At 37.0% G+C, this 12,542-nt stretch overlaps 1 protein-coding gene across 4 annotated transcripts in view; it reads right to left on the bottom strand.

Moving 5' to 3' along the window:
• The window catches only part of lpin2 (lipin 2), a 58,676-nt gene that overhangs the window by 35,646 nt on the left and 10,488 nt on the right, over nt 1-12,542 (bottom strand). For all 4 annotated transcript variants that reach the window (XM_062023758.1, XM_062023760.1, XM_062023762.1 and 1 more), the window contains exon 2: nt 10,859-11,059. In XM_062023758.1, the coding sequence (XP_061879742.1) occupies nt 10,859-11,050 (192 nt within the window). In that variant the 5' untranslated portion in view covers nt 11,051-11,059. The remainder of the gene's footprint in view (nt 1-10,858; nt 11,060-12,542) is intronic.

Here is a 12,542-nt window from a genome sequence, read left to right as displayed (position 1 = left end):
ATGCATCGCTGTTCTCAACAAGTGACAGGAGAAAGTTGATTTGTATTTCTAAACATTTGTTATGCATTCCATGTTTTTGATAACATTTTGTCTCTCCCACTCTTATTCGTCATTCACACAGCGTCCATTGCAGTCACATGTAGGGATGGGTACCGTTACCATTTGAACCGATACGATACCAATTCCCGTAACCTGGTAACGGTTATGGTAATAATTTATTTCCAACATGCATACCATTACAATTTGGTACATCACATCCAGTTTTTCATTAGAGCATGTCCGAAAAAGAGTAGGAAGAAGCAGAACTTATTTAATCCTATCCATTTCCAATTTCATAGCAATTTCTAACAAATTGTTTGTATTCAATCTAGGGCTGCAACAACTAATCATATTAAATCAATTAAAATTGATTATAAAAATAGTTGGCGATTAATTTAGTAATCGATTCATTGGATCTATGCTATGCGCATGCGCATAGGCTACTTTTTTTTTTTTAAATAAACTTTTATTTATAAACTGCAACATTTACAAACAGCTGAGAAACAATAATCAAAATAAGTATGGTGCCAGTATGCTGTTTTTTTTCCAATAAAATACTGGAAAGGATAGAAATGTAGTTTGTCCCTTTTATCAGATTATTAATCGATTAATCGAGGTAATAATCGACAGATTAATCGATTATCAAATTAGTTGTTAGTTGCAGCCCTAATTCAATCTGTAAAACAAACAGTGGATACATGAATAAATTAGAGAGTAAGAAAATCAATCATTAAATAAATACGTTTCTCATGAATAAATAGTTAAGTAAGTTATATTTCACATAATGAGATGATAAGTTTATCTATTTTTTTAATAAGGTTTAAAGTGTTTATCAGGATTATTCTTCCATGTCCTTTGTAAATACTTTTAAGTTTGAACAGTTTCTTAAACTTGATCATATTAGTACATTGTTTGACTTATTCTACCTACAGTGTCGGTACTTTTGTGTGTGTTCATGTGGTAGTAAATGTTGTTGTTTTTTAAAATATTTTAACAATGATAAGTTTGCGGTCCAGTTATAATATGATGTTTTCGTACAGTTGAGTCTCGCTAGGAAGTACAATATAAATTTCAGTTTCTCCTAGGTCTGTTGTCTTTGACAGCAGAGTTTTTCCTAAATGTATTTGATCGTAGCGGTGGGCCATGGCAAAATATCAGCTGCCACACCTAACAAATTAGGATTTTTACGTGAAAACAAATTAAATATAATGAATTGTAGCATCAAAAAAAAAAAAAGAGCGCCTGACACTCTTTTTAGCTTTTATTGCAAATCTTATAACAAGAACGGGCCCATTTCCAATACGTATTTCCTCCGTGCACACAAATCCGTCACCGTGTTTCACTACTAGACACACAGCAACACTTCCTCATTCTCCACGAACACGGTGTGTTTTAAGACCATGAAAAAAATAAATAGTCCAAGCCCCTCCCTCGGGCATACCACTGACAGGGGGAAAAGGGTGAAAAAACAAACTTGTACCCTTAATGTACATAGAGATAATAACTGACAATATTGCATGCTAAACATGATCCAATATATGTCTATGTATCCATTACGTCATCAGCTGAAACTTATTATGTGACCATTGGTCACATGACCTTCGAAAAGCACGCCAAGGCGCACTTTATACGGCGTCATATGAACGTTATCTTCTCCAAGTCACAACACTGATATTGTCTTTGTGACAGCGCGCTTTACAGGTGTGTCCTCGCTCTCCTGGCCACAGAGAGAGCAGGACGTGCCGGTCCTCACGTGACGGCGTGATAAGAGCGCACAGTCACACTGCCTAAGTGGCGCTGCAGTCATAAGAACACAATATGACAACAATAGCTGGCAAAATGATGCCCTAGATAAATAAATAGACGTCCTCACAAATATTAATATATCTTACGGTACATTAAACATATGTTTCTTATTTCAATCAAAGCACAATGTTGTCCTTAAATAAAATAGTGAACATACTAGACAACTTGTCTTTTAGTAGTAAGTAAACAAACAAAGGCTCCTAATTTGGTTGCTGACGTATGCAGTAACATATTGTGTCATTTATACACCTATTATTTTGTCAAAATTATAAAGGACAAGCTGTAAAAATGGATTATCAATCTACTTGTTAATATACTGTTAATATCTGGTTATTTTCCATTTCAACATGTTCTATCTACACTTCTGTTAAAATGTAATAATCACTTATTCTTCTGTTTGGATACTTTACATTAGTTTTGGATGATACCACAAATTTAGGTATGGATCTGATACCAAGTAGTTACAGGATCATACATTGGTCATATTCAAAGTCCTCATGTGTCCAGGGACGTATTTACTGACTTTATAAACATAATATGAATTTTTTTTTTAAAGAAAAAAATATTTTGTGAAGATAAAAAATGGATGTTCCGTATTTTTCAGACTATAAGTCGCAGTTTTTTTCATAGTTTGGCCGGGGGTGCGACTTATACTCAGGAGCGACTTATGTGTGAAATGATGAACACATTAGCGTAAAATATCAAATAATATTATTGATCTCATTCACGTAAGAGACTAGACGTATAAGATTTCATGGGATTTAGCGATTAGGAGTGACAGATTGTTTGGTAAACGTATAGCATGTTCTATATGTTATAGTTATTTGAATGACTCTTACCATAATATGTTACGTTAACATACCAGGCACGTTCTCAGTTGGTTATTTATGCCTCATACACTTATTCAGCCTGTTGTTCACTATCCTTTATTTATTTTAAATTGTCTTTCAAATGTCTATTCTTGATGTTGGCTTTTATCAAATAAGTTTCCCCAAAAAATGTGACTTATACTCCAGTGCGACTTATATATGTTTTTTTCCTTCTTTATTATGCATTTTCGGCCGGTGCGACTTATACTCCGGAGCAACTTACAGTATACTCCGAAAAACATGGCAATCATAGTAGTATCGACTAGATATGCTATTGTACTTGGTATCATTACAGTGGATGTCAGCTGTAGATCCACCCATGGTATTTGTTTACATTCAGGCGCGATAGCTTTTGTTACAGTGAACTGTTGTATCCTCCTACGGCAGGGGTCACCAACGCGGTAAGGACCAGATGAGTCGCCCGCCGGCCTGTTCTAAAAATAGCTCAAATAGCAGCACTTACCAGTGAGCTGCCTCTATTTTTTCTATTTTATTTATTTACTAGCAAGCTGGTCTCGCTTTGCCCGACATTTTTAATTCTGAGACAAAACTCAAATAGAATTTGAAAATCCAAGAAAATATTTTAAAGACTTGGTCTTCACTTGTTTAAATAAATTCATTAATTTTTTTACTCTGCTTCTTATAACTTTCAGAAAGACAATTTTAGAGAAAAAAATACAACCTTAAAAATGATTTTAGGATTTTTAAACACATACCTTTTTACCTTTTAAATTTCTTCCTTTTCTTTCCTGACAATTTAAATCAATGTTCAAGTAAAAAAAAAATGTTTTATTGTAAAGAATAATAAATACATTTTAATTTAATTCTTCATTTTAGCTTCTGTTTTTTAAACGAAGAATATTTGTGAAATATTTCTTCAAACTTATTATGATTAAAATTCAAAAAAATTATTCTGGCAAATCCAGAAAATCTATAGAATCAAATTTAAATCTTATTTCAAAGTCTTTTGAATTTATTTTAAAATGTTTGTTTTGGAAAATCTAGAAGAAATAATGATTTGTCTTTGTTAGAAATATAGCTTGGCCCAATTTGTTATATATTCTAACAAAGTGTAGATTGGATTTTAACCTATTTAAAACATGTCATCAAAATTCTAAAATTAATCTTAATCAGGAAAAATTACTAATGATGTTTCATAAATTCTTTTTTTTTATTTTTCTCTTCTTTTTTTTCGGTTGAATTTTGAATTTTAAAGAGTCGAAATTGAAGATAAACTATGTTTCAAAATGTAATTGTAATTTTTTTCGTGTTTTCTCCTCTTTTAAACCGTTCAATTAAGTGTACATATCATTAATTATTAATAATAACATAGAGTTAAAGGTAAAATGAGCAAATTGAATATTTCTGGCAATTTATTTAAGTGTGTATCAAACTGGTAGCCCTTTGCATGAATCAGTACCCAAGAAGTAGCTCTTGGTTTAAAAAAGGTTGGTGACCCCTGTCCTACGGTGTGTAGTGAAGCATGTTTAGCTATTCCTCGTCCTGCAGTGATAATGCTACTTGTAAGAAACACACTTTATTCGTCGCCATGGAGGCGAGGATTAGCGATTTAGAAGTAGCTAAAACACTTCGCTGCTAGTTATCTAGCGATGTCTTAAAGCACCTCTCCCTGAGGGCCTTACAGTGTTATAGCTTCACCTTTATCGTCAGTTTTTAGGCCAAAATGCGTCCAATCTCCCTTTTCTGTCTACACACTGTGTCTGCTTGTGAGTACTCCGTGATTGTGTGCTGCCGAACACGCTCCTCTGCTCGTAAACCCAGCAATGGTGCGCCGTCACGCCCGTTAAAAAAATAACACTAATAAATTGTGAAGAGTTTAGTACCGTTTTTGATTCATTAGTACCGCGATACTATACTAGTACCGGTAAACCGTACAACCCTCGCTTGTATGCACTTTGTATGTGCGTTTTGACACACTCAACATCATGCGCCTCGGCTCTGTAGTCACCGCCACACAGCGGGGATTCAGATGAAAGAACGGTACCGGTACTTTTCAAAGGCAGTACTGTACCGATTTCAATCAATTAGTATCGCGGTAATTTATTAGTACCAGTATACCGAACAACCCTAATCACAAGTTAAATTCACCCCCTCTGGGCGGTTGGTGGGAATTTATGTGTGACGGCTAGGAATGGTCGTTGACTGTAATGCCTAATTAGCTAATGAGCCAGAATAAATGAGGGTCAGTCTTTAAACCTCGCCAAGTGTGTGACAGCTCATATTCATCCTTTCCAACATCAGCTGGATTGCTGGAGGCTGTTGCACCACACCAGGGTCTCTCTAAAAAGGAACTTACTGTACAGTAGCTCACAAATGTGACAAAACCACTCACATTTCAAGAAGAAATGTATCATATCTTCTACAACACTATAGAAGGTTGACACTTAATTGATACTTTAGTCAGTGCACAGCTTGTATGGCAGCGCAGCTTAAAATGCCAAATTAAAAGAGCTGGCGACACTAGAGAGAGTATTAAATGTGATCATTCTGCCTTAATCCGCTTGTACACAGATCTTGAGCAAAGATGCACATGTGACTGCAATCGACTTTTTCCACTCCTCCATGATGACATCACAGCTGGAGCTGGTGAATGTTACACACCTTGAGCTCCTCTACCTTCATTGGTCCCGTTTGAGGACGCCCCAGAAGGTGCTTAATTGGTTTCAGATGTGGAGGTTGACATACCGTATTTTTTGGACTATAAGTCGCAGTTTTTTTCATAGTTTGGCCGGGGGAGCGACTTATGTGTGAAATGATTAACACATTAGCGTAAAATATCAAATAATATTTTTTAGCTCATTCACGTAAGAGACTAGACGTATAAGATTTCATGGGATTTAGCGATTAGGAGTGACAGATTGTTTGGTAAACGTATAGCATGTTCTATATGTTATAGTTATTTGAATGGCTCTTACCATAATATGTTACGTTAACATACCAGTTGGTTATTTATGCCTCATATAACGTACACTTATTCAGCCTGTTGTTCACTATTCTTTAGACATTTTAAATTGCCTTTCAAATGTCTATTCTTGGTGTTGGCTTTCATCAAATACATTTCCCCCAAAAATGCGACTTATACTCCAGTGCGACTTATATATGTTTTTTTCCTTCTTTATTATGCATTTTCGGCCGGTGCGACTTATACTCAGAAAAATACGGTACTTGTGAACTCCACCATTGTCATCTTACTCAGCAAGACTCTTGTCATCTTGGAGGTGTTGGTACTTCTTATGTTGGAAACTGCGATGTGAACAGGTTTTTGCTTCCTACACTTGTCCCGACACCAAAAGGTCATTAGTCAAAGAAGAATTTAAACAATTCTCAATATTCAATACCATAATAACAATAACAAAATGAATACATGTACTTTGAAATTCACTACTTTAATGAAAAGTGTCAAACATTTCAGATCACTACGCTTCAACATCTTTTTGCACATAATTTTTAATTCAGTATCAGCTGCCAAATACTATACATTAAAAAACACAGCCGTGTTCTATTACCTCACAGTATATAAAAACAAGCAATACTGTGCTTATGAATTTGATCATAAATAACAATAGTCAACTATTTTACATTGTAAAAAAAAAAAAAACCTATTATTGCCACAGACATGCGGAAATTATGTTCGCGTATCAAAGATCCCAGGCACTCCGTACGGTCCGGATTTGATAAATCTTTATTATGTTAACGATTAATCGAAGCAACAACATATGAATCGAAGCTTTTTTCTAAAAGAACTCATTCATTTGATCGATTAATCGCTGCAGCCCAACAAGGGCGAACCAGAAGTAACACATTTGTGTTTGTGACAGGCTTTCACAAATAATATATTGAAACACTGGCAAGATTTTTTAAAGACAACAGGTATTCTTTGGCGCTGACTCAGTGCTCATGAGCCGAGAATTAACGTGGCTCGCCGAGGAAAACATGTTGTCCAGTATTCACAATTGACGATACTGGGAAAAAAGCAGGTTATCAATATTTTTTGTGTGTGTTTGTATCGACTTTATATCAAAATATCGATACTTTTGACAACCTTAGTAACAGTGCATGGTCAAATTCTGATTTTCCTTCTATAAAGTGCAGGCCTTCAATGCCGGTAGCTTGAGTGTGACTGTTGGCAAAGCATAACCTAGCTACACAGGTGCTATTTACAATAATGACTGTTTGCATAAATCAGTGTTTTTCAACCACTGATAAAATCTGGTGTGCCGTGAGAGATTGTCTAATTTCACCTATTTGGGTTAAAAAAAATGTTTGCAAACCAGTAATTGTAGTCTGCAAAGTATGTGTTGTTGTTGAGTGTCGGTGCGGTCTAGAGCTTGGCAGAGTAACCGTGTAATACTTTTCCATATCAGTAGGTGGCAGCCGGTAGCTAATTGCTTTATGGATGTCGGAAACAGCGGGAGGCATTGTGAAGGTAAAATTGTGTCTAATGCTTAAACCAAAAATAAACAAAAGAAGGGTGCCCCTAAGAAAAGGCATTGAAGCTTAGGGAAGACTATGTAGAACAAAACTAAAACTGAACTGGCTACAAAGTAAACAAAAACAGAATGCTGGACGACAGCAAAGACTTACTGCGGAGCAAAGACAATGTACATCCGAACATGACATGACAATCAACAATGTCCCCACAAAGAAGGATAAAAACAACTGAAATATGTTTGATTGCTAAAACAAAGTAGAGGCGGGAAATATCGTTTAAAGGAAGACATGAAACTGCTACAGGAAAATACCAAAAAAAGAGAAAAAGCCACCCATATAGGAGCGCAAGACAAGAAGTAAAACACTACACACAGGAAAACAGCAAAAAAGTCCAAATAAGTCAGGGTGTGATGTGACAGGTGGTGACTGTACACCTACTTTGAGACAAGAGCTATAGTGATGCATGCTTGGTTATGCTTTAAAGTCATAGTCAATGACTTTTTACTGTCAACTGAGTTTCGTTTTTTAATGATTTCTGCTGGGGGTGTGCCTCCACATTTTTTCAATGCAAAAAATGTGCCTTGGCTCAAAAAAGGTTGAAAAACACTGGCATAAATAACCTTAACTGGATAGGAAATCTAAAAAAATATACACAGACTACTCTGAACTAAGTATATCCAAGTTTAATTCCTACAGTAATGTTCCTTGACTAGATCTAATCAAATGTTTACTTTTGTGATGTACTTATTTTAGTGCAGTAAAAGATGAGCTGTAGCGGGGAAAGGTTACACAACATCCTCTTGTTAGGCTGCCCTTCTTCCTCCTTTCGTTTCTCACCACCACCACCTCCCACGCATTTAAGTGGTAACACTGTTGCCATGGGAACCACTCATTCATTCTTCCTGCTTGTTCATCAGCATTCTGGGGAGCTGGCGAGAAAGTCCAAAACTCTGTGTGATCCCCCCCAGGACCATTCCTTTTAGAAGCACTGAAAATACTTGCACTAGCATGTTGTTAAAAGTCCAATATGGGGCAGAAAAATCAGAGAATGTCCCCTCATTTGTGATCTGTGGTCGCCAGTCAATGTCAAACAAATATCGCCAAGCAACCATTCATTATTCACACCTGTGGACAATTTGGAGTCTCTGATTACCTTAACTCATTGGATATTTTTGGAATGTGGGAGAAAGCCAAAGTACCCGGAGAAAACCCACGCACAGGGAGAACATGCAAACGCCACACAGAGATGCCCAGAAGGAGATTCGAATCCAGATCTCCTGACTGTGCAGCCTACACGCTAACCACTATGCCAGTGTTTTTCAACCTTTTTGGAGGCAAGGCACGTTTTTTTCCATTAAAAATTCCAGAGGCACACCACCAGAAAACGTTAAAAAATGAAACTCCACCAGGTCGTCGTGCCTTATTTTGAGTTTGTTGGTGTTTTCCTGTGTAGTGCTATAGTTTTTGTCTTGCGCTGTTATTTTGGTGGCCCTTCCTGTTTTGTTGGTGTTTTCCTGTAGCAGTTTCATGTCTTCCTTTGAGCGTTATTCCCCGCACCGGCTTTGTGTTGATTGTCATGTACGGATGTACTTTGTGGACGCCGTAAGTTTTTGCTGTCGTCCAGCATTCTGTTTCTGTTTACTTGGTGGCCAGTTCAGTTTTACTTGTGTTTTGCATAGCCATTCGTATGCTTCATTGCCTTTTCCTTATGTTAATTTTTGGTTTAAGCATTATATACGTTTTTACCTGCATATTTTGATCACAACAAACCATCCTCGTCTCACCCGACACATTCCGACTTTTACAAAGCAATTATCGTATTTTCCGCACTATAAGGCGCACCTAAAAACCTCCAATTTTCTCAAAAGCTGACAGTGCGCCTTATATATGGACCAATATTGAGCCACAACAAACCTAAACTTCATTTTCATAAAGTTTAGGTCTCGCAACTACGGTAAACAGCCGGCAACTTATTTTTTCCCCCGTAGAAGAAGCGCTTCTTCTTCTGTGGTAAGCAGCCACCAACTTCATTTTCCCCCGTAGAAGAAGAAGTTCTTCTTCTTCTACGGGGTAAAAAATAAGTTGCCGGCTGTTTACTGTAGTTGCGAGACCTAAACTTTATGAAAATGAAGTTTAGGTTTGTTGTGGCTCAAAATTGGTCCATATATAAGGCGCACTGTCAGCTTTTGAGAAAATTGGAGGTTTTTAGGTGCGCCTTATAGGTAAGCAGCCGCCGAGTTAATTTTCCCCCGTAGAAGAAGTAGTTCTTCTTCTACGGTAAGCAGCTGCCAAGTTCATTTTCCCCCGTAGAAGAAGCGCTTCTAACCCAAAAATGGCTCCTATACGCTTACGACGCAGAGTTTGAACTTAAGACGATCAGTCACGCAGTAGAACACGGGAATAGAGCAGCAGCGAGAGAATTTAACATAAACGAATCAATGGTGTTTAATTCGGACACTGAAGAAGAATTCGAGGGATTTGTGGATGAGGAATAACTTCATAAAGTGAGCTTCACATGTTTATTTTGTGTGTTGTGTGACATTAACGTTTGAGCAATGTTGAGTTATTGATATTGTTATTGCTCTGCACTATTTCGAGTGTTACTATATTGTGATTGCACTAACGTTTAATTTACCGTAACAGTATCACTGGTTTTTATCTGTTTATTGAATCAGGGAAAAGTTCCCCTCCACTATGTGATATAAATGTTGCACTACATGTTACAGCTTTCTGTAGCTAAAAGATAAACAAAACACCACGTCACTGACTTTACCTCAGGGAAAATAATAAAACAGCTGTTTATTCATTTTGGGAGTGAACAGAGTTGTCAGAACGCTGGTTTGTAATCTATTAATAAAGTTTGACTGACCTATCTGACTGTTTTGTTGACATTCTCTTTAGCGCAGCTCCATCTAACGGATGCATAGGTGCGCCTTATAATCCGGTGCGCCTTATATATGAACAAAGTTTTGAAATATGCCATTCATTGAAGGTGCGCCTTATAATCCGGTGCGCCTTACAGTGCGGAAAATACGGTAACTACCAACCGCCACCTACTGACATGGAGTATTACGTGGTTACCCTGCCGAGCTCTACACAGCACGGACACTAAGGAACGGCACATTAATTGCATATTATAATTATTGATTTGAAAAAAATATTTTTGGGACCAATGAGGTGAAGTTGCATAATTTCCCACGGCACACCAGACAATATCTCACTGGCACAGTGGTTGAAAAACACTGCACTATGCCACCGTATGAAGTTCTGGAAACCCTTCAGTGAGCAAATAAATCCAGCGAATGCCTAAATTAGAATGGAAACTAGATGACTTTTTTATTATGCACAGTGAGGTGCTTATCCAATTTCATTGAGGCAATTACAACTGGTCTAATTGCTTTATTAACACTACCAGGAATTATAGTTCAAGCAGGTAGGCTGGCATTAAAGCGTCCCTAGTTGTTCATGCACCTTGTGTAATGTATCTTAACAGATTAGTTCCACCTCGAGGCTTACATTTCAAACTTCAGATTGCTTTTGACCCAAAATGTGACCTGAAGACAAAGAGTGTCACATGAATAAACTATCTAATGATTAGGTATTAAGTCAGGCTATTGTGTATTTAAAATAATGCATGATATGATGCTAAACATATATGCATTTCTGGTTTACGAAGCTGCTGAAGAACTCACCACTTTCTCTTTAGAGCGCAGCACACCGAGCTTGCCGAAGCGTACGTGGAAGGGCGAACACTGGTGGGTGCCGTCCCTCTGGTGGACGACCACGACGTCGATGCAGCCGGACAGCGTGGCCTGGTTGATTCCTTTGTAGAGTTCTTTGACGGTGACCAGCACCTGGCCAGCCAGCTGACCCACATAGTTCATGGTGTCCAGCTGGAGGGGCAAAGCGACATTGACAGACTTGAGCTCGTTAAGTAACAATCCACACTCCACAAAGTTATTTGGTTTTTTTTGCAGTGAAGTATAATTGGTGTAGTGAATACTATAAGATTTTTTTCAAGTTAACATTCACTAAACAACACTTCCCAAATGGTAAATTATTATTTGTATTCTTTAATTACTTGTATACATAAATCCTTCTCACACAATACGCGGTGACCCAGATTGTGGAGTTTTTACAACCCAAATTCTGTATCTTATTTTGAATGAAAATACATTAAAGTGCAGTTTGAATTTGAGGTACTGTAAAATAAATATATACCAACTAGGGTTGCAAAATTCCAGGAATATTCAAAGTTGGAAACTTTCAATGGGAATTAACGGGAATATATGGGAATTAACGGGAAATGAATGGGAATAAACATTGAATGCAACATGCTAAATCTTGCAGCATGATTATTAGCTAAAACAACCTGATTTAATGCAAATTCAGTTTAATTTCAACCCTGCACAGTGCATTCCTCCATCACATGTGCAGTGCATTCTTCCATCACATGCACAGATAATTCCCAGCATGCTACACACTACAGCAGGGCTATTGAGGCCACACTAGTATTTGAGCCCAAGGACTTCATCCAGTCAGGTAAGTTTTGATGATATTACTGGAGTAAATATATTTGATCTATGGTATTTAAGTTTATAAGAGGTGTAATTGCTTGTTACTGTATTACTGCAGACTACTCCAGCAGACTAGCTGTTCCTGTACTTGTTAAATTATTTTGGGGCCAATATCTCTAGCTAGCTAGGTTTATGTACCACCACAGTCTCGTAATGAACCGAAAATATTTCTCCTTTAGCCGTGATGCTAATTTACTATATGTTAAATCCGATTTGTTTATGCTAACAACGTTAGCGATCCGAACGTACCTTTTTTGTGATGTGTAAAGTTCAACTAGCAAATACTAAATCAAAAGTTGTAGTTTCCTCTGCCTTCTGTTCTGCTAGCCATTCTGTTGTCATACAAGAATGTAGCTTATAGTTTGATTTAGCATGCTGATTGACTGTTCATTTATTCATCTAGCCTATTTCTATTTATTTGTCCATCAGTCAAATATTTTTAAAGCCTACTCCAATTGTTTAGCTGACTATTTATATCTGTGTGTGGCATTGCATTAGTGTTTTACAAGCTTTTCATCTTATTCTACACAATAAGATGGACGGTGTCCAACTTTGAATAATCAAAACATTTTCTAAACTTCCAAACTTCCCGAGCTTAACTTCCCGTGGTAAATTTCCGGAAAGTTTCCGAAAATTTACCGGAAACTTTCCACCCCTTTGCAACCCTAATACCAACACATAAAACAAGTTTACTGATAATTTCAGGAACAAAATGTTTGTTTTATCCACTGAGTTTTTTTTAGAACATGTCATATCAGTGGTGGAAATTTGTGGACACATCAACAAAAAGTCAGATTAA

Source organism: Entelurus aequoreus, linkage group LG16, assembly GCF_033978785.1.
Source record: "Entelurus aequoreus isolate RoL-2023_Sb linkage group LG16, RoL_Eaeq_v1.1, whole genome shotgun sequence".
Lineage (NCBI taxonomy): Eukaryota > Metazoa > Chordata > Actinopteri > Syngnathiformes > Syngnathidae > Entelurus > Entelurus aequoreus.
Note: the sequence above shows the minus strand (reverse complement) of the source record. Positions and strands in the feature narration are given on the sequence as shown.